Source organism: Ahaetulla prasina, chromosome 3 (genome assembly GCF_028640845.1).
Source record: "Ahaetulla prasina isolate Xishuangbanna chromosome 3, ASM2864084v1, whole genome shotgun sequence".
In the NCBI taxonomy this organism is placed as follows: Eukaryota; Metazoa; Chordata; class Lepidosauria; order Squamata; family Colubridae; genus Ahaetulla; species Ahaetulla prasina.
This window is the reverse complement of record NC_080541.1, coordinates 145,473,829-145,497,416: the sequence shown is the minus strand read 5'-3', so window position 1 is coordinate 145,497,416 and position 23,588 is coordinate 145,473,829. Positions and strand designations below refer to the sequence as shown.

General features: G+C 36.9%; 1 protein-coding gene across 2 annotated transcripts in view; it reads left to right on the top strand.

Moving 5' to 3' along the window:
• Positions 1-23,588, top strand: part of DPYD (dihydropyrimidine dehydrogenase) — a 684,632-nt gene that overhangs the window by 29,128 nt on the left and 631,916 nt on the right. For both annotated transcript variants that reach the window (XM_058176033.1, XM_058176032.1), the window contains exon 2: positions 17,562-17,672. In XM_058176033.1, the coding sequence (XP_058032016.1) occupies positions 17,653-17,672 (20 nt within the window). In that variant the 5' untranslated portion in view covers positions 17,562-17,652. The remainder of the gene's footprint in view (positions 1-17,561; positions 17,673-23,588) is intronic.

The following is a 23,588-nucleotide window of genomic DNA, read 5'->3' as shown; positions in this document are numbered from 1 at the left end:
ATAAAGATCTCTATCAAACTTCATTACCATATTTTTTTTATCTAACCATTGGTAAAATAAATCCCATATCTTGTAATATTGTTTGTTTTCCTGTTCTCTAATTTCAAATGTCAATTTACTCATTTCAGCACATTCCATTATTTTCTTGATAACTTCAACTTGCACTGGCATTTTCTCATTTTTCCAATTTTTAGCAAACACAATTCTAGCCACTGTTGCTACATTCACAATCAAATATCTCAATTCTCTATTGTATATTTCATGTATAATCCCCAATAAAAAAACCTCTGGTTTAAAGTATGTGCTTTTTAATCATTTTTTTCCAACCACATGTGGATTTTAGTCAATATCTTTTAGCTTCTATGCATGTCCACCACATATGGTAATATGAGCCTGGTATCTGATGACATTTCCAACGTTTTTTGGATTTGTTCTTGAACATTCTGGCTATTCTCATCAGGGGTAGATGCCACCTGTAAAACATCTTATACAAATTCTCTTTATACGCAGTTGACATTGTCATTTTCTATTTTTCCCCCAAGCAATCATTGTTTCTTTAACTTGTTTGTCTTCCAATTTAACTTCTAATAACTATCCATATAATTTTTTAATTACATTTTCATCAGTACCTGTTAAAATTTTATCTAAATTAGTCAGATTATTATAAAAATCTTCTGTCTTGGAATCTTTATCATATTGAATAGAATAGAATAGAATAGAATTTTTATTGGCCAAGTGTGATTGGACACACAAGGAATTTGTCTTGGTGCATATGCTCTCAGTGTACATAAAAGAAAAGATACGTTCATCAAGGTACAACATTTACAACACAATTGATGGTCAATATATCAATATAAATCATAAGGATTGCCAGCAACAAGTTATAGTCATACAGTCATAAATGGAAAGAGATTGGTGATGGGAACTATGAGAAGATTAATAGTAGTGCAGATTCAGTAAATAGTCTGACAGTGTTGATGGCATTATTTGTTTAGCAGAGTGATGGCCTTCGGGAAAAAACTGTTCTTGTGTCTAGTTGTTCTGGTGTGCAGTGCTCTATAGCGTCGTTTTGAGGGTAGGAGTTGAAACAGTTTATGTCCTGGATGTGAGGGATCTGTAAATATTTTCACGGCCCTCTTCTTGATTCGTGCAGTATACAGGTCCTCAATGGAAGGCAGGTTGGTAGCAATTATTTTTTCTGCAGTTCTAATTATCCTCTGAAGTCTGTGTTTTTCTTGTTGGGTTGCAGAACTGAACCAGACAGTTATAGAGGTGCAAATGACAGACTCAATAATTCCTCTGTAGAACTGAATCAGCAGCTCCTTGGGCAGTTTGAGCTTACTGAGTTGGCGCAGAAAGAACATTTCTTTGTTGTCCTTTTTTAATGATGTTTTTGATGTTAGCTGTCCATATCTAGAATGTATTTGCAAGTAGGAAGACCAATTCATCTTTATACCTTGTACTTCTAATTCTTGCATAAGTTCACCCTTTTCATTCAGTAATTCACTATATCTAACAATTTGTTCCTTTCTAAATGTTATTGAATATGAGAATGCTTCAATAGTTGATAAACAGACTGTTATTAAATTGGGAGAAGATTAAGAGACAACATTATTTAAAAAAAGCTGAATTTCTGAATATCCATCTGAGTGTTGTGGTCTACTAGCAGCCTGCAGAGCTGGCAATGGAGTCGGACAGTGATGAGGCTGAGGAAGAGCGTGGGCCAGTCCTGGAAGGTGAGGAAGGCCCGGATGAAGGCTCTGTGTCGGAGGCTGAGGTGGGGCCAGGGCCATCGGGGAGTGAGGTTTGGACTCCAGAGCCTCCAGAGACTGATAGTAGTGAGGCAGAGGAACAGGAGGAGCCTGTTTCCTAATGCACACATGAGAAGAGCTGCCAGAAGGCAAGAACAGCTCAAGCAAAGAGGACGACTCGCCAATCATCTTTTGGCCCCTCCCATAAGGCTTAAAACAGACCAGCAATGGTGTTTGGGCTTTGCCAGAAAACAACGTTGATAGCTTCATCTTCTTGCATTTATTTTTGTATTGGTGTCTTCTGAACGTTTGCCAAGAAAGGCCTTTGGCAGTTTGCCTAATTGGACCAAGGTTGGTGATAGGACTGAGGAATTTGTGTTGGGAGGAATTTGCTTTAATTTAGTTGAACTACACTGAGAATGAAATAATTCTCAGCTGTTTGAATAAAGTTTGTTTTTTCACTGACTGAGTTTCCTATTACCTATTTGGGCCTGGGTCAGAACACTGAGTTGCAGTAAGTTGCATACTATATGTATGTAGCTTGATCAGTTTTACATATAAAAATCTAAGCCTGCTGGACTAGATGAATTCCATTTATGGCTGGCAAGAATTTGACCTTAAGTGATTTAAATAATCGTTGGGGTTTGTTCCATATGTTGAAATAAAAAGTGCTTATAGGGAGACCCTGTAGCTGTTGCAGATTTTTATAGTTTTATGAGTCCTTGTAAATGCTACCAGAGTCCCTATGGTGGCATGTAACTATGAAATATACCTGTTTTTCTGATCTGGAATGCTGCATAGTGACAAATGATATTGCTGTCAGAAGAAATTTTAGTATAAAATAGAAATTGGATCATCAGTTTCTGGCTAGGAATACAAACCAGTAAATCTGAACCTGCTGGAGCAGATGAATTCCATTAATGGCTGGCAAGAATTTGACCTTAAGTGATTAAAATAATTGTTGGAGTTAGTTACTGGGAGAATGAGATGTAGCTGGAAGTACACAGAATCTGTGCAGCCAGAGAAAGAACCACTAGGACAACACAACCTTGACTTTTAAGCAGTGACTCTTGAGAATCGTTTGGAAAACCAAACAGGTGTTGGAAAACAAGCTAAGGTTTTTTATTTGTTTGTTTTTTGTTTTGATTAGTGAACCTGTTTTACGTGATACAGCATGCTGGTTCATTACTGATGCTGGTAGTTCATTTGGAGTAGTTCTAGGAAAGACGGTATAAACGTAATAAATCATGACAGATTCCTGGATAGAAGATGATTTAAAAAGCTTGCATGAGTTGGTAAACTTTGAAAGATAGTTCAGAACATTCTGTTACTCTTTGTACTTGAGCCAAACCTGCTAGTCTGATTTCATTTTTATGAAAACCATTTACAAAGGATGTGCTCGTGTGCATTTTTACAGCAAATGGCATTGTTTTTTTTGTTCCTGTGCCATGTGGTAACTTTCTTTTTATTCTTCAACCAATGCTTACATTGTGTAAGGCAATAGTCTCATTCTATTTGTATATTTATATACAAAGTCAACTTATTGCCCCCCCAACAATCTGGGGCCTCATTTTACTTACCTTATAAAGGATGGAAGGCTGAGTCAACCTTGGGCCTGGTGGGACTCGAGCCTGCAGTAATTGCAGGCAGCTGTGTTTAATAACAGGCTATCTTACAGCCTGAGCCACACTGCGGCCCTATGTTGAAAATGACTTAAGAATATATTAAGGTGCTGGATCATTCCAGTTTTTTAAGATATCTGTACTCATTATTCTTAAGAAGTTTATGGAAAAACAACAAGTAGTACCTAGGAATGATAGCAATCTTTTTGTCATGTTCCTTATCAGTTTGAATTCAGAAACATACTAATACTGATAATAGAACAAATTAATAGCTATTCAAACTAGCAGCTTTTGATAGTTGCATCTTTGCTATATATATATATATATATTTAAGAATTAAATCTCTCCAAGTGGATGGGCACTGCTAGAAATTCTGGTAGGTAATCTATAGTTTAACTATGCATTAAATGGAGAAATCTGTTTTAAGACTCCCAATGTTCAGCGTCACTGGATGATTATACCTACTAATTTGGAATAGGAAAGAAGAACTCATCCATTTTTCTTTATACCAACTTTCCCCACTTTGGGTATTTTGAGATGTGCGTATTTCAGCTTCCAGCCAGCGTGACCACTGATGACCAACTTGAGTCTGAAAGTCCACATGCATCTGGAGAGCTCCTAAGATGAAAAAAGAAACCTATTTTACACAGTGTATATATTTATTCCCCTCTGTCCCACTCCCCCCCCCACAACTTTCACATATGTGAATTGTTCCTGTTATTTCCACTAGAGATAGTCCTCAATTTATGACTGTCGTGTAGTGACTGAAGTTACAACCTACCTGAAAAAGGGGACGTACGATCTGGATCCGAACTTCTGACAGTCAGCCCTCCCTTCAGTTATGTGATCACACTTCAGGTGCTTGGCAACGTGAACAGATTTACAGTCATTTGCAGCACTCCATGGTCATGTGAATGCAAGCTATATACATACATACATGGCAAAAATACACCAAAAGAGAACAATGGGTCCATATTCACTTAACAACAATAGTAATAATGTAAAATGATTGTTATGACTTATGGGCAGGGTCCATTTTGGTCATAACTTGTGAACGACCTATAATGCTATACCATTTCCATTTTTACCAGATACAGTGGGGGGACTTGAGTTATATATAAGAAGCCAAGGAGAAACAAATGGCACTAAAATGTTGTCACCTGCACTTTTAATGCATGCAGAGGTCTTAATATATTCAGAAATTCATTTCCACCTTCATCCTCCAAAAGGTTAGAACTTTACTTTGGTGAAAGTAAACAGAACAGATGGCATTATAATAAAGTTCTGGTAGAAGGGAGACTTCAGATAACTCCCTTCCATTAAAAGTGAAAGTATAGTGGGATCACATAGGTTACTGGGTCCAGATACCTGCTGACCATATTTTTGGCAATTATAGGACTTGTCCCAAGATTTTCACTTGCCTAGCACAATGCTATCTGGATAGTTTAGTAGTACATACCTAGCTTTTTCTTTTTCCTTTTTGGTATGATTGTACATTCTGTGGCTGCTGTGGCTGCTGCTGGCAGTATTGTAATCTCTTCGCATCTGCTTTTAGAGCATATGGGGGTTTCATGTAATCAACTCCTCTCCCTCTGTCATTATGGCAGGTGAGCAACAAAATGCCCTGGTAACTCTGTACTAATGTAGAAAGCACGATAACTGTATATAAATATTAAATATTACTGGAAGCAATATAATAAATGGAAACCTTTGACTGAATTGGTACACAGGCTTCTTTCAAAACAGGGTGAGTGTGTGAAGTTGTATAAAACAATCTCTCTGTAATTCTTGAAAAAGCAAAAATAGTTTTGTATACTATATGCTTTTTAAAAGACTTCCATAGGGACTTTTCTGTTTATTTTAAAAGGAATGAATAAAAGAAAAGAAAGGTGAAAGTTGTCAATGAATGATAAATATTGGTAAACTAATACTTTATACACATTTAATTTGTTATTAAACTCTTTTTTGGAAATTCTTTTGGTTTTATTTTTTTTCAGACATATAAATGAATTAAATCTTTTTTTTTTCTGTCTTTCTTTTGTTCAGTCATACTCGATTCTTAGACAAGTTCCTGCAGTTTTCTTGGCAAGGTTTTTCAAAAGTGGTTTGCCATTGCCTCCTTCCTAAGGATGAGAGAAAGTGACTGGCCCATAGTCACCCAGATCACTTTGTGCCCAAGGCAGAACTTGAACTGATGATCTCCCAGTAACTAGCCAGATGCCTTTAACCATTACACTAAACCGGCTCTCACCATTAAATTTATCAGCTGTGAAAAATGAAGGATACTCTATTTTTGTTCCAATTAAAAATATCTGCAGGATGCTGCCTAGGAAACGCATCTTGTAATTTTATTTGAGGAATGTATTTATTTTATAATATTTGAAAATAGATTTCATCCTCACAGACTTCAGCTCAGATAATAACCCAAATCATTTTGGCTAAGTGAAAATATTTTTGAATAAGAAATAAGTAAAAGGCTAAGTCTGTATTGAGCTCAATTTTTTGTTGACTGCATGTGCCTTTTGCTTGGCACAAATACAGAAGGGTGTTGCTGTATTCACTAATACTTTGTTTTTAATTTCTCAGACTATCCCAGAATCCTGGGATTTCTTCATAGTCTTACACATATACTGACCAATTCCAAAACCATTTAGCTTTTTTGGAGATAAACCAAGTTCAGCAAAGGGCTGGTCTCAATTTATGCAAGCCAACCAACCAACACTTTAATAAAATATATTTAATTGTTTCTTTTCTGCTGGGGTTCTTGCATGAAGGTCTTGCATGAATATTTAAACAAAATATCTTAAATTAGTATGATTTTTTTCATAATAACTCACAGTTTACACCATTTAAACAAACACCTTAAATTAGTATGATTCTTTCATAAAGACTCATATAATTTACACTAATAAATCTATTCTCGCCAAGAAGCATTTTTCATTCCCCCCCCCTCTCTCATATACACACGCACACAAAGAGAGAGAGAGAGAGAGAGACCCTACATTTCTCAAAGATTATATCCTGTAATTACTGAATATTGGAGAAACAAGGGAATTTGTCTTTTTGTTCCCTAGTGGTAGAGACTGTGCTTCGCTGCTTATGACATTTTGCACAGAGAGTGTTCTGAGGTGTCATACAGTTTGATGAGAATTTTAAAAAAATTACATTCTCACAGATCTGAAAGAAAAAGAAGTATTAAAAGTAAAAAATTGAACACAGCTTCAGTTTTTTTACTGCTGATTTGGACCATTCTTGTTCCTTTTACTTCTGCCTTCAACCATTCTTTGTGTTGTGATTTGTTTAGTGTTCTTACATTGCTTTTTCGCATAAACAGCGACTGTCCTAAAAAGTTGCTCTCCAAATGTGTTGGGCTACAACCGGTGTACATCTTAACCAGCATTCAAAAGGACATTTTATTAGACAGAGATGGGGAAGACATATTTATGTGGGGGTTTTCTCCCTTAATTCATTTAATGCTTACAATAATCCATTTAATGCTGTTGATATTCAGAAAATCTCTGAGAGAAATGAATTTTTTTCTAAAATTTGGAGGTGTCCCAATTCTATATATATAAATGTTTCTGTATGAAAATTAAGAGCATGCTACATATTTCCTGTCAGGCCTGGAAACCATACTAGACTTTAGGGTTCCAGACGCTGCCACATTTTTTCCCCTGAGGGGAAGAAGGGGGGTTGAGGGGTATGGTAACATTCTTCAAGCGGTCAAGGTTGGATGGTGTTCACATCTGCAGGAGGAGTGGCGAGAAGATATTCGAATGAACTGGGAGAACGTGGGACCATGTGACCAGCAAAGGGGTTAGGGGGGGTGGGACTCTTGGGGTTTGTATAACTGGGAAAAGGATCCGGAAGTTCAGTTTTGGAATTTCACTCATCGTGTGCCAGTTTCCTCATGCTAGTAAAGAACTCGGGAGAAGGGCGGTATAAAATCTAATAAAATAAATAAATAAATAAATAAAACTCTGAAAGACAATGGCTTCTGAGTTTTTTTTATGCAGAAGAGGTTTTTCTGGAACCTTGACATTTCCATTGAGAAACATTTATTTTCTACTTTCAATATAATTTATCCCTACTAATACATACATAAGATAGGAGTTTATGAGATATACATAAGACTCCAATTATCTGAAAGGAGAATCGTTCCCAGACAAGATAGGCCCAGTATATCAAATAAGTTTAAAGTAATCCAGTTAATCGTCATTTAGCAACCACAAATGGTACTGGCAACATGGTTGTTAAGTGGGTCACTAAGTGAAAGAGCAACTGTGCTTATGATTTTACTTTAGCTTTACAGACCTGTGAAGGTCATAAATGAGAAGATCGGTTATAAAGTTGCTTTTTTATGACTGTCATTAATGTGATCGTTTGCTAAATGAGGCAGTTTCCAAATGAGGATACCTATGTGGTACTTTGAGAGTGATCTTACCCAAAGATCCTTGAACAAAGTCTAATTCTAAAGAATGCCAAGTTGGAAATGCATTTTTTTTTCTTTTTTAAGTCCTCCAATTTCCAAATTTAAATGTTGAAAGGAGAACATATGAAAATCTTTATTTAGGGCATTAAAATAATCTGTATTTAGGATGTAAAAAAGTTTACCACATTCATACATTGGAACATTTGGGGAGCATGTTTAAGGATTTATCCAGTTTAGTGTATTATTTGGATTGAGGGACTGCATTGTAAAATTCAGAAAACTAAGATAATTAAGGAGTAATTAATGTTTTAACAGCTGGTGCAAACTACACTTTTTATATATTAAGAAACGTGGCACCCAGATATCAAATATATTTATTATAGCATAACCCAGAGGTTTTCAAGTGGTTTGGGGCCAACAGAAGGTCATAATTTAATTAGAGGAGGGGAGAATGTCCCAATTTGGTGGGAGACTTCCACATGCAAAGCAGGATGGTTGCCGGAACTTATCGCTACTCTTCCTGGTCAAGCTGACAGATGGCTTATCTAAGCAAAGACTGGACTCTAGTGAGGTCTGACTGGGCTCTGCTTTCAATGTACAAATTTCATGGCTTGCACATTGACAGCTGGATTATTGCCAGAATTTATTCCTTCTCTGGCTGGAGGAACTGGCTGTCAGCAAATAGAGTAGAGAGGGAAGTCTGGAGCAGCATTGTAACAGGGCTCTGGCTATAGATGCACAGACCTGAAGTCTTAAACCAAAAACATGGATGGCTGTCAGAATCTGCTCCTACTCTTCTTGGAGAAGATGGCAGCTTGCTTGTCCAAGTACAACTCAGGATATGCTCTGTCAGGGGTCCCACTTTGGGTGTGCAAACTCAATCACTGTCAGAATTTGTTCTTGTTCTGCCTGAACAAGCTGGTAGCAAAGTCAGGATTTTCTATAGTTGTTGCTGGAAAGAAGAAATATCTGTAAAACATAAATGGGGGATGAATGAGAAAGGTGAACGATTGTCTGAAAGAATAAAAACCTAGCTTCTAGGAAGGATTCAGAATGAAGCAAGCTCATCCTTTCTATTAAAAAGGTAGTTTTAAAATTGCTTTATTTTCACTTATGTTTATTTTATAAAGTTGCAAGGCCCTAACATTTTCATTTGGCATTTTGATTAAAATTTAACTATTAAAAGCAAGCGGCATGTTTATTTTTTGTCTAACCTTCAGCCATATTTACTTAAGTAGGGAGTGGAAAAACATGATAAAGTAAAGGGAGAAATGGAATTCAAAATAATATTGTAAAACCAGAGAAAATAACTTCTATGTGGTTTCCATTAACAAAAGAGTTTTGTTTGTGGTTGTGTATATGGACATGATTTAGTATATTATATTTAAAATTCACCTTCTATCTAGGCCAGGGGTCTGCAAACTTGGCTCTATTATTATTATTATTATTATTATTATTATTATTATTATTATTATTATTATTATTATTATTATTATTATTATTATTATTTTATCTATTTATTTGTCAAACACAACAGTATATAGACTAGACTAGACTAGACTAGACTAGACTAGACTAGACTAGAATAGACTAGAATAGAATAGAACAGAACAGAACAGAACAGAACAGAACAGAACAGAACAGAATAGAATTTATTGGCCAAGTGTGATTGGACACACAAGGAATTTGTTTTGGTACATATGCTCTCAGTGTACATAAAAGAAAAAGGAAAAAAAACCTTCATCAAAGGTACAACATTAACAACACAAACGATGGTCACAGGTTGCAATTTAATCCTTAATGATAGCAACAAAAAGTTACAGTCATACAGTCATAAGTGGAAAGAGATTGGTGATGAAAACGATGAGAAGATTAATAGTAGTGTAGATTTAGTAAATAGTTTGACATTGTTGAGGGAATTATTTGTTTAGCAGAGTGATGGCCTTCGGGAAAAAACTGTTCTTGTGTCTAGTTGTTCTGGTGTTCAGTGCTCTATAGCGTCGTTTTGATGGTAGGAGTTGAAAAAATTTATGTCCAGGATGTGCGGGATCTGTAAATATTTTTATATTTCATGCTTATATAAGTATAAGCATGAAATAACCAAACAGATTGGATACAATCAAAGGAAACAATAGGACAGGAACGGTAGGCACGTTGGTGCTCTTATGCACGCCCCTTACAGACCTCTTAGGAATGGGGTGAGGTCAATAGTAGATAGTCTTTGGTTAAAGCTTTGGGGATTTTGGGAAGAGACCTCAGAGTCAGGTAGTGCATTCCAGACATTAACAACTCTGTTACTGAAGTCATATTTTCTGCAATCAAGATTGGAGTGGTTCACATTAAGCTTAAATCTATTGTGTGCTCGTGTATTGTTGTGATTGAAGCTGAAGTAGTCTTCAACAGGAAGGACATTGTAGCAGATGATTTTATGAGTTATACTCAGGTTATGCCGAAGGCGGCTGAGTTCTAAATTTTCTAAACCCAGGATTTCAAGTCTGGTGGCATAAGGTATTTTGTTGTGATCAGAGGAGTGGAGAACACTTTTTGTAAAATATTTCTGGACACGCTCAATTGTATTAATGTCTGAAATGAGGTGTGGGTTCCAGACAGGCGAGCTGTATTCGAGAATTGGTCTAGCAAATGTTTTGTATGCTCTGGTTAGCAGTGTAATCTTTCTGGAGAAGAAGCTACACAAGATTAAGTTTACAACTCTTAAAGCCTTTTTGGCGACGTAGTTGCTGTGGGCTTTGGCACTTAGATCGTTTGATATGAAAACTCCAAGGTCTTTGACGGGGTGAGGGTCATCTACAAGGCAATGTCCATCAAGCTTGTGTTTAGTGTTCTTATTCTTTTTTCCAATGTGTAAGACAGAGCATTTGCTGGTTGAGATTTGGAGTTGCCAAATTTTTGACCATTCCGACACAAAGTCAAGGTCTTTTTGAAGGGTAGCCGCATTGTTGGTAGTGTTAAATAGTTTAATATCATCAGTGAAGAGAACACAATTACTTATAATGTATCACAGAGGTCGTTAATGTATAATATGAAGAGTGTTGGTCCTAGAATGCTGCTTTGGGGGACACCGCTATTGACAGGAGCGGGATTTGATAGGGCACTGCCTATTTTGACCATTTGTTGTCTGTTTGACAGGAACTCTGTTATCCAATTTTGGAGGGGTCCTGAGATGCCGTAGGATTTAAATTTTAGGAGAAGTTTGTCATGTACCACTGAGTCAAAAGCTTTACAGAAGTCTATGTAGATTGCATCTATTGTTTTGCTCTGGTCAAGATTTGTAGTCCATATGTTTTTGCAGTGAAGAAGTTGTAAGTTACATGATAATTTTTTTCTGAACCCAAATTGTTTATTAGAGAGTAGGTTGTTTGTTTCAAGGTGGAGGGTGATGGATTGGTTGATGATTTATTCCATTACTTTGCAGGTGATGCAGCATAAAGAAATTGGTCTGTAGTTTTCAACTAGGCTGGGGTCTCCTTTTTTGAAGACGGGATGACTATGGCTAGTGACCATAGTTTGGGAAGGGAGCTGGTCCTGAAAGATTTTTCAAAGATTATGCTTAGGGGTTTTGCTATAACAATGGAAAGCTTTTTTAAGAAGTATGCTGGCTGAGGAACTCTGGGAGTTGAAGTCCACAAGTCTTAAAAGAGCCAAGTTTGCAGACTCAGTTGCAGTACTGAGCACCCCTCACCCCCACAAATCCCAAACCCCACCAAACATTTCAGTATAGCTAATGCTGATTAAACTTTAACATTGACTTGTCCTGTAAATGAAATCTGTAGACTACTAACTTTTCAATAACTGATTTAAGATTACAGAAGTCCTTCTGGGATTGAATAAATATACATAACTTTTTTCGTGATAAAATTCTTAGGCTCGTGGCAGTATAGGTATCATAACAGTGGGACTCTTAGATGTAGTCCAAAGAAAAGAAAAGCAGACAATATTGATCTCATTGATCTTACCTTTTTGAAATACTCTATACTTAAAAAAAAAAAGCCGAAATAAATATGCAAGATTACCATCACAGACACAGTAGTTTTAAAATACATTCTGTAGCGATACAGAACGCCCCTGAGGGAGATGGGTGGTTCAAAGAATGTGAAAACTAAATAAGTTAAATTAAAAAAAACAACAAAGCAATGAAAGGATGGAATAAAAGTTTTGACCAAAATGGCTTCAGGAATATTGAGAAAGATCTTGGGGAGAAAAATACATCTATTCCATTTGTACTGGTATAATTCAATTATAGATTTTGTCTGAGGTGGGAAGACTTGAATGCAAGGAAGAGTTAATGGGGCAATAGCTTTGAACTGATCTGTTTCTGCATTTGATATATTTTATTTAAAGGGCATGGATGTTTTGAACTAAATCGGAATTCACGCATACCTCCAACAGCCACCTCATCTCTGTGTTTTCCCCCTTCACTTGCAAAGGCTCTTCCTTCACTTTGCACTTCTAATACAACATGGTAACATTCCAGTGATTCCTGCCAAACACTGGACTGAATTTTAATAACTTGGAGTCATAGGCTTCACTTGTGCCTTTGGCCATTTCTGATCATCTCCTTATATAATAAGGCTGGTTTGGGCCAGGAAGAATGGTGCCATTAGAACTCTAAAGTTGAGTGACTTTTTTTTAATCAAGTGAAAATAACATTGAAAGGCATTGCAAGTAGTTCATAAAATTAAGGAAAACAAATATTTTTTTTTTGGAGAATGCATTAGAATGGTATTATGTACTGCAGTGTATTGGGAACAAACAGCAATGAATGGAAACTGTTTTTATGAAGATATTTTGGAAGCCACAATATGGAGGTAATGTCTGGAGCAGATGAGTGAGCAGTATTTCCTTAACAAATGAATACCATTCTCTCTCGTAGTTTTCTCCTTCCTCCACCATCCAGCTTTTAATATGCAGTTTCAGAATTCAGATACACTTTATGAAAGCAATTATTTATAATGAGCTAAGGTGCTCTGTCAGATACTATCACTGCAGTGTGTCAGGCTCATGCCCTTAGGTTTTGTTTTAAGCATTTTGTATCTTCACATTTAGTAAACCACTTACAGAATGTTTTCATAGACATATGAAAGCCATGTTTGTTTGATGTGATGAACATGTGAATCTGTGCCTGTTACCGTAGGAGGCAGTTTCTCTTTCTTGAAATAAAATGTGCTGTATGTTTTGTCATGTTTATCTTACATCTTGTAAGATTGCTTTTTCCCCCTTTTTTATTAACTTCTCTCCCACGCTAATTTATGATGAAGATTTATTTATTTATGTGAGTTATCTGCCACCTCAATTCAAGATGATGAGCACAGTGGTATTTCACACTGAGACACAGTGTCATCTCCTGTTCTTCCAGCAAGAAAGGACTCTTGGATGGTCATTAGGGTAGATCAAAAGTAATTAGTTTTTGCATCACCTGGATTTTTTTTAACCCTCAACCTGTCTTGCTGATTGGGGTTGAGGGAGGTTGAAATTCTTATCATCTGGACAAGTGCTACCTTATCAACTATTGGAAAAGATTAGATTAGATGGACAAATAGTTTATTCTGGTATAATTTGTTTTCTATTTACTTAGCTTCTAGCACAAAAGCTAATTTGTGAAGGATACAGATTGCCTTCTCCTAACCAGTGCTGCCCACCCTAAATAACTTCTAAACGTTGCTTTATGTAAAAGGACATTTACAAATGTGTCCAATGTATTGGAGCAAGAAAAAGAAATAGAACTGCAAGGCAGTGGTACCTAAATTTGTGTATTTTAAGTTTTGCTCTTCGAGGTATAAGAAAAAGAATAGGTAAGCTTGATGAACCCATTTTGTTTGGTTATGAGGTTTAGCAAGGGATTACTCTCATGCTTGCAAACATTATCTTTTCAATACAAGGATAAGAACTTACTGTAGGTTTGGAAAATGAAAATTCTCATTTTGGGGAAGGATTGTTCTGTAAGCCACTGCCAGCTACAATTTTCATGTTGTCCTTTTTCTGAAATCATTTCCTGTTGCAAGTGAGTAATATTCGCAATCTTAAACAGAATTTTATTTTCCAGGTACTGGGTTTGGACAAAACTACCATATTCTTCTCCTTGAATGATACCTAGAGCAATTCAAGATTTAAAATGAAAACATTATGAAATACTTATTCCAAAATCCAGAGCTTAAAAAGACTGGGAATGTCATAATGTTCTGCCAAGGACTTTCCCCCCCTTTCCTCCTCCTCCTCCTCCTCCCCCTCCTCCTCCTCCTTTACATTAAATGTATTACAAGGTCAGTTTTTTAAAGAATATTTTAATTTTTTTAATAAGATTGCATATGACTTTATGGAATTTTAGGATACACAGCTGGCATTTTGGGTAATATAAATGAACAAATTTATACAAAGTATGTTATAATACAAAGAACCAGTCAAAAGCTTTAGCAATATTATAAATCCTGTAACATAACTAAGAGATTTTACATCTAAGTTTTAGATGTAATAGAAAGGAAACATAAATGATAACAGTAGCTAGGCTTACTGTATATAAAGATCATTTGGATTTTAGAAAAAATAAAAACAAAGGTTACAGTGGCATTGACAAAATCACCATAAGTCAATTGCAAAAGGCAGCTTTATTCAGAAAAGCTTACATCCTATGACAATACCTTTAACACCAAAAACATCCACATCTGGCTATCTCAGTTCTTGGGAAGGACTTGATAGGTGGACAAAAATGCCAAATCCAGACTGAACTTCTGGCTGACTGTGCAATGAACCATAATTATAATAGCTTGATAAGTGGATAAAAGTGCCAAATCCAGTCTAAACAGGTATACAACAAATCATCATCATCATCATCATCTTGATGGGTGGAACTAGATTTCTCCCTATCAAGCTCTGGTCAGCTTCTTTGGTTGTGGATGAGTATCAAAACTAGGTGCAGATAACACTATAATATATATATATTTATTTATTTCATTTGTTTATATTTAGCATTTCTAGATTGCCCATCTCCTCAAAAAGATACTCTGGGTGGTGCACAGTACACTATCAGAATATAAAAAGTATATAAATTACATTAAAACACACAAAATTAAAATATACAACATTGGAATATCTGAGGACAGATCCTCCTGGAGAAAATCTACATGGTCACGAAGAGTTGACATTGACTTGAAGGCAAATAATCTGTCAGTCAGTTGACCAACCAAACAACAAATATATCAAATCAACAACAACAAAACAATGTTCCAAAAGCATTGGAACATTCTTTTCCAACATGTTCAGAATATTGAACTAAAATTGGCATGTTCCCACACTGCAGGGCATCCTACTGAGTAGGCTGATATTTAATAAGTATTTCCAGCGGCACACTCCTCTATTCTGGGTTGCAAAAGGCCCTTTAAATAAAAGGAAACTATTGTACAGCATTTTGATAACTTTCAACTGTACTGTCTACCTTAATGAGAGAGGTACAGGACAGAGCCTGTAAAACAGTGTTTTAAAACTGGTGTTGAAAGTAGAATCATGGGGTTGGAAGGAACCTTGGAGATCTTCTACTCCAACCCTCTGCTCGAGCAGGATACCTTATATCATTCTGCACATATGGTTGTCTAATCACTTTTTGAAATTCTCCCCTGATGGAATACACGCAACTTCAGGAAGCAAGCCATTGTGCTGATTGATTGTTTCTTCTATCAGGAAATTTCTCCTTAGTTCCAAGTTGGATCTCTCTTTAATGAGTTCCATTCATTACTTCTAGTCCTGCTCTCAGGTGCTTTGGAGAATATTTTCTGTGATAGCCCTTAAGTATTGGAAGACTGCTCACCCTTAATCTTCTCTTTGTTAGACCAGACAAACCTAGTTCCCTTAACTGTTCCTTGTACAGTTTAGCCTCCAGACTCCTTAATCTCCTTGTTGCTCTTCTCCGTACTCATTCTAGGATCTCAGCATCTTTTTTTGTATCATGTTGACCAGAACTGGATGCAGTATTCCAAATGTGACCTCGCTAGTGCAGTATAAAGCAGTATTATCACTGCACGTGATCTTGATACTATCCCTTATTTATTTTATTTATTTTATCACATTTGTATACCGCCCTATCTCCCTAGGGACTCAGGGTGGTTCACAGGCAAATAAAAAGGTACATATAAATACAAAATAAAATAACAATTAAAAAACTTATTCTACATAGCCAAATTTTTAAAAAGAGCAATATAAATAATAAAACCCATTAAAACCAATATAAATTTAAAATCTAATCCAGTCCTGCGCAGATGAATAGATGTGTTTTAAGCTCACGGCGGAAGGTTCGGAGGTCCGGAAGTTGGCGAAGTCCTGGGGGGAATTCGTTCCAGAGGGTGGGAGCCCCCACAGAGAAGGCCCTTCCCCTGGGTGTCGCCAAACGGCACTGCCTGGCCGACGGCACCCTAAGGAGTCCCTCTCTGTGAGAGCGCACGGGTCGGTGAGAGGTATTCGGTAGCAGCAGGCGGTCCCGTAAATAGCCCGGCCCTATGCCATGGAGCACTTTAAAGATAGTTACCAAAACGAAGCGCACCCGGAAGGCCACAGGTAGCCAGTGCAGTCTGCGCAGGAGAGGTGTCACATGGGAGCCACGAGGGGCTCCCTCTATCACCCGTGCAGCCGCATTCTGAACTAACTGAAGCCTCCGGGTGCCCCTCAAGGGGAGCCCCATGTAGAGAGCATTGCAGTAATCCAGACGAGATGCAGCCTAGGAGCGCACTGGCATTTTTGGCAGCTGTAGCACACTGCTGGCTCATACTTAAGTGGTGGTCTAGTAGAACACCTAAATTTGTCTCATAGCCACTACTATTGGGCCAGGTATCTATTGTGCATTTTGTTTTCTTGCCCAAGTGCAGGACCTTACTGTTCTCGCCACTGAATTGCATTTTGTTCGATAGGGCCCAGCGGTCAAAGGTCTTCCTGAATCTTGAGTCTTATCTTCTAAAGTGCTAACAATTACCCACACATTGATGTCATCGGCAAATTATAGGCAGTGTTATAGGCAGTGTTTCATTCTCAGAATATGCATACCGTATATACTCGAATATAAGCCGATCCGAGTATAAGCCGAGGTCCCCAATTTTACCCCAAAAACTGGGGTAAACTGGGGACTCGAGTATAAGCCGAGGGTGGGAAATGAGGCACCTACCGGTTGGGGAAAGCCTCCCTCCCTCAGCTGAGAAGGCTGCCCCCGCCCGCCTCTCACTGCACCGCAGGGCTTCCGTCCGTAAAATGTGAAAAAAGAAAAAAACTTGAGTATAAGCCGATATACTCGAGTATAAGCCGAGGGCTTAAAAAAAAACCTCGAGTATAAGCCGTATATACTCGAGTATAAGCCGAGGGGACGTTTTTCAGCACAAAAAACGTGCTGAAAAACTCGGCTTATACTCGAGTATATACGGTATATTGTAAGTATGTGAAATTTAAATTATGAGAGGAAATTTAAAAAGAATAACAGCAGAGATCTAATTTTACTCTGGCAAAGCAATATAATTCTTAATTTTTACTCGAATAGAACCCTCATTTGTGTAAGAAAGGCTAGGGAACATTAATAGTTTAATAGATTAATAGGAAATCATGTTAATATAATTGATTCAAACATCTACTTTACATTGCTAAATTTCTTCTTTTTAAACAAATAGAAGCTGGGAGCTTTGAAGTTTTGTAAGCAGAAGTATTTAATTGTTTCTTTCTGTGCTTTTCACTTTTAAAAAAAGGAAACATCTCTTTTTTTTATATCTGCAGAATATTTTAGCTCTCAACCCTCGTATACAAACTCATGCATCTTTGAATTCAACTGCAGCAAAAAAAGTAGAGAAAAAGCACTGGAAAAGGAATGCAGATAAAAACTGTTCAGTAAGTATTACAACTATTATTATTATTATTATTATTATTATTATTATTATTATTATTATTATTATTATTATTATTATTATTAACTTTGGATCTGGGTGAAAGCTGAGTTCCTTCATTGTACACAAGATTGCAATAATTGTATATCAGTAAGCAAACATTTTGTTCTTTATTTCCCAACCTGTGGTTTTTAATCTTGCTTTGGCGACATTTTTCAGTCTATTTTTTTTAATGGCTCAAATGACATGGCAAGTTGAGGTTTAATGAACTTATGAACTGTCAAATCAATAGGATAGAAGGGAACATGACAACTAGCATATCTGGTTTCTCCTCTATCCTACAGCCTCCTTGCACTAAATGCCTTACATAAAGGATTCTGGCCTTTCCTTTTTCTATTTTTGGAGGTATTAGCATCTGCTTGATTTAAAAGAGCATCTATTGTGTTTTTATTTACAACTGTTTTGATTACTCTGTTAGCCTGCTAGACTGGACATAAATAATCGTAATAAATATAGAGAGAAAATAGGATTAAGCTCAGTTTTATGCAAGTTTTCATGTCTGGGTATCCTTGGAAAATGATGTCCTTTTGTCCTATCTACACCTCTGATAAGAAGAAAAAAAATATTCTGAAATATTCAGGTTTCCAATCTTGGACATTTTAGGACAAAGGAAAAAAGGAAGCTGCTTTCCTGAGTATCAACCCTGAAAGACAGAGGGTGTGGCATCTAAGTTGCCGCTTACAATTCCTTTCTCCCTTTTCCATTCCCTTTTTCCTTTTCCTTTTCTTGAACGTCACTGTAAGTGTCAGATATCTGTTAGCTCAAATCAAAACAGATTTAAGTGTGTTATGAGAAGCCGTGTGGTATAGCGGTTAAGAACTTTCGGACCAGGAAAATCCAGGTTCAAGTTCACTTAAGACATAGAAACTCACTGGGTGATTTTGGCTGAATCATTCTCTTTCATCCCAAACCTACTTAACAGAATTGCTGTTGTGGGTATAAAAATGAAGGAAATTCCCATGTAAGCTGCCTTGAGCTCCTGGAGGAAAGGTAGGATATAAATCTAACAAAATGAATAAAACAATGTGGCAGGGATTGTTGATTTTGAAATAATGCCTCAGGCTTGTTAGCTCTGGTGGGAGTGACGAAAGAAGCTATGAATGATTTAATGAGCCATTTGCAGTTATACTGCTGTAGAGGCATAAAAATAAATAAATAAACTTTGTGCAGTATATTAACATAAACATTTCCTTTCCAGAATATCTTAAAGTTGAAATATGGTAACTCTAATTAAAAACAAAAACAAAAATCAAAAAAACAAAAATCTATTTAAAATCCTATTGGGTGGTATTTTTACTATATTGGAATGCAGCTTAGGTACGTTTACAAATTTTGAAAGCATGGGATGCCTATTTGCAATATGTCTGCCCAAGCATATATGGCCAATCACAAATCATCCTTATCAGAAGGCAAACTAATCCCCAAGAGTATTTTATAAGTATTTTATAATCCCAGTAGAATTTAACAAGGAATATGTTGGTAGAAATACAGGGTGATGTTTACTTATGCTTTATGCTTGATATTGTAAACCCAGCATGGATCTTTTGGGAATGTGTGTGTGTGTGTGTATTCATTCATTCATTTATGAAGCAAGATTGGCACACTGCCAGCATTCCATTAGTAGCTGTCAGTGCCCTAAAATAGCGGCCCTCAACCTTTTGGGCATCAGCGACCAGTTCCATGGAGAGAGGTTTTTCTGTGGACTGGCGGGGGATAGTTTCACATGCTGCCTGTATCCTACAGATGGGGCTTGTTTGCGCGGCCCGATTTCTGGCATAGTGGGGCTGGGTACTGGTCCACGGACTGGGGACTGGGAACTCCTGCCTTAGAATTTCACCAAGTCTACCTTGATTGGGCAAATGTCGGAATAGAGGCACCAGAATTGGAAAAGAGATGAACAAACAGCTGAAGAGTTTGAGAAAAGATTACTAAATCCTGAACAAGAAGAAAGCACATGAAAGAAACAACAACAAAAAAAATCTTAATTTTATTTTGTATATAAGACATGATAGAGACTTTCAAGATTCTATTATAACATCCTGTAAAAATAAATAGCAATCTGGAAACCTTTTCTGCTCTTGTCTCTTCTCCTTGCTACTTCAAAGGGGTGGCAGGGTATCTTCCAATTCAAATACAACTGGCAAGTAAAAGATAATCTGCCCACAAGAGTGGAGAAGGTCTGGAAAATATTTCCGAATGTAGTTTTCTGGAGAATAAAAGAAAAGAAGGGGATAAATGTTTTTAGTTTTGCAAGATTATGTTAAGTAACCTTACTATAACAATAGAGGCAGTCCAGGTTGTGTTTCTTGTCTAGTCTGCCTGGTGAGGCTAACACAAGTTGTCCTAATTTACAGAAAATAGCCCACTATTCAAAGACAGTCTCAATTTCAAAAATGGATTCCCAGTATCCCAAGCTAAAAAGCTCATAGTGAGAAATGATGGCAGTTGTCCATGAACAAAAAGCCATTACATTTCCCTATTACTTTGTGGATATCCAAAGGAGCAACATGCAAGTTATCTTTTCATGTATGGTGAGATGGTCTATATATACTTTTATATACACTTATATTTTTATATAAGTATAAAAATGCTCCCGGATCAGACCAGATCGCGCAATCCGGTAGTGATCGTGGCCAGTAGTTCAGCGATCCGGTAATGATGGAGGAACGAACCTCCGCCCACCCGCGTGTCATTACTTCCTGGTTTTACCTAGGATGTAATATGTTTTTTACCTTCTGCGCATGCCTTCCACACACACACGCGCGCGCACACACACACACACACACACAAGATGGATTGACGATATCAGCCAATATTGCGGCCCCAATTGGCAAAAGAAAGTTCAGGACCATGTAGTTTGGAAATATGTGGAATAGGCCTTCATCCTGCAGTGGATAGACAACACTTAAAATGATGATGATATACATATACTTATACTTTTAAGAGGAGATTAGACAATTACTTATTTTTTTAAAATTGGCAACCATGCCTATACATTAGCATCTGCACATTTTATTAAAATAGTTTACTCTTGGGGCGGGGAGGCATAAGTGGCCTGTTGCATGGATGAGTGGCTGTCTGGTTTGAGGTTGATGATGGGAAAATAGATCAGATGAGAGAATAAGTAGAGAACATTGGAAAGAGCCGTGGTGGTGCAGTGGTTAGAATGCAGTATTGCAGGCTAATTCTGCTGAGTGTCAGCAGTTTGATTCTCAACAGCTCAACATTGATTCAACCTCCCATCCTTCCAAGGTCAGTAACCCAGATTGTTGTGGGCAATATACTGACTTTGTAAACCGCTTAGAGAGGGCTGTAAAGCACTGTGAAGACTTGATGTTATAAAGAACGATTGATTGAATGAATCAACAATTCTTCTTCATTTGTATGTGCATGTGTCAGCTTAATACTGTAAATACTGGAGCAGGAACTTTTAAGATTGAGAAAACTAAGGACATTTTGCCCACCTCTAAGCCTAGTAAATAAGTAGGGGCCCAAACTTTCAAGAAAAAATATTGAACCATTTGATCATTTCAAGGAAGTTTATTTTGAATGTTTTCCTTTCTGGGACATTTGCTCCCCATAGGCCACCTTTGCAGAAGGTGCAATTTGGATCCAGTGCAATACTTTTGGGTGGATTAACTATTTAAACATCAGTCCTATTTGTATTAAAATTATGTACAGTTAGCAGCAATTCTTTAGGGACTCAGTGGCTCAATGGGTAAGCTGCTGAGCTTGTCGATCGAAAGGTCGGGAGTTCAGTGGTTCGAATCCTTAGTGCCACGTAATGGGGTGAGCTCCCGTTACTTGTCCCAGCTTCTGCCAACCTAGCGGTTCGAAATCACATAAAAAAATGCAAGTAGAAAAATAGGAACCACTTTTGGTGGGAAGGTAACAGCGTTCCGTGCATCTTTGGCGTTTAGTCATGACCACGGAAACATCTTCGGCTTTGAAACGGAGATGAGCACTGTCCCCTAGAGTCAGGAATGACTAGCACATATAGGGGAACCTTTACCTTTACCTTTTTAACAGCAATTCTATATAGATCACTCTGTAATCATTACTTGGGAATCATAATCCAGTAATTTCAGATATATGTATAATAAAATACTAGTTCTATGAAATCTTTGTCTTTTTAATCATAAGTATTAACCAGTAATTGGTATAATTTATGAACAATGTACAAAAAATGTAGTTTTAATGGGGTTTTAGTTTTATTGTTATTGTTAGTTTTTAGTATTTTGGCCATAAATTATATTAATTTTATATTGTTTTTAACTTGTATTATATTGTGTTTTTAAACTGGCTGTTAACCGCCCTGAGTCCTCGGGAGAAGGGCGGTATACAAATTCGATTATAAATAAATAAAATAAATAAAACAGGCATCAAAGGAAAGTACTTAGACACATTACTCTGAACATCCTACTTTTTTTGCATTATTTTTCTGACGTTATGAACAAATATTTGCCATTTGTAGAAACTGCACCAAAAATATACTTGACATGATTGTAGAATCTGGATAATCACAAATAATATTATATTCCAGATATTATATCGGATGGACAACCAGCTTTCCTTCTTTCAGCTCCCTTCAGCTTAACAAGTTCAGCTTAACAGCTACAAGGCATATAGTTTCTTCCTTCTGGCTTTAGGCCATCTCAGAGGTTATTAGAATTGATCCAGCAGATCATTACTGGGATAAAGGTGTACTCTCAAATCAAACAAATTAATGCGTAATAATGGAGATTAGACTATTGTATGATGGAACCTGATACCAAAGTTGCTTAGTTGACAAGTGTTTCTGTCAGTGCAGCCATTTCCCTAAACAAATAGAGTTTATGTTTTTTTGATGGGGGATTTTGCTTAGCTTGACTGTTAGCTTCCGCTTATATTATATCTGAAGTCGATGGGAATTGAGATTCTTAAGCTCTTGGAGGATTCGCTCAAAAGAACAAACTGCATTCTTTTGATTATCTGCTATACTTTCCAAGTTCTTTGTATTTTCCTAGGTTGTATGGGTAGTTGAAAGGGTTATTGACTTCGTTTAGATTAAAGCGTGAATGGCTAATGCCTTTGGTTTGAATTCACAACTGACTACAACCATTTAGATGAATCCAGTAATATTTTAGAAGTCTTTAAAAATGAATGGCAAAATAAACAGAAATTTTATAAGTTTGTTGTAACAGCTTCATAAGAAGGCAGGAGAAAGAAGCAATGCAGTCATTAGCTCCCAAGTGAGGTTAGTCTGTTTTAGAAGTATGGAGAGAGACTTGCATTCTGATGCTTCTTTTGAAGAATTTATATAAGTTCTGATTTCATGGACCATTTTACACTGAAGAGGTAAATATACAGTGGACAATTTTGCATACTTTTCTTGTAACAGCTTCTGAAAAGCATCTTTACCATAAGGTGTCCAGATTAAACATGGGAAAATATAATGTATACTGTTGCTAGGCAACTTAAGCACTACTATTTTTTGAAAACATCTTGCCATTTGGGTGGTAGTTAGAAAATACTTGCAAGGGGAGATTTAAGGAGAAATATCAGAGAAAAAAACATTATAACACCTTGCAGTCTTGGCAAAAGCTTTACTAATTGGAGAACTGGCATGGATCATAACTTAGCGTTAATAAAATGAGTCAAGTCTTTTTTCATATTCTTTCATATTGTGTTTCTAGTCCTGCTTTGGCATAAATATGGAGTGTTCAAGAGAATTTGCTTCTGTATTATTTGTTGTTGTTGTTAGTCGCAAAGTCATGTCCGACCCATTGCGACTCCATGGACAATGTTCTCCAGGCCTTCCTGTCCTCTACCGTCCCCCGGAGTCCATTTAAGCTCATGCCAACTGCTTCAATGACTCCAT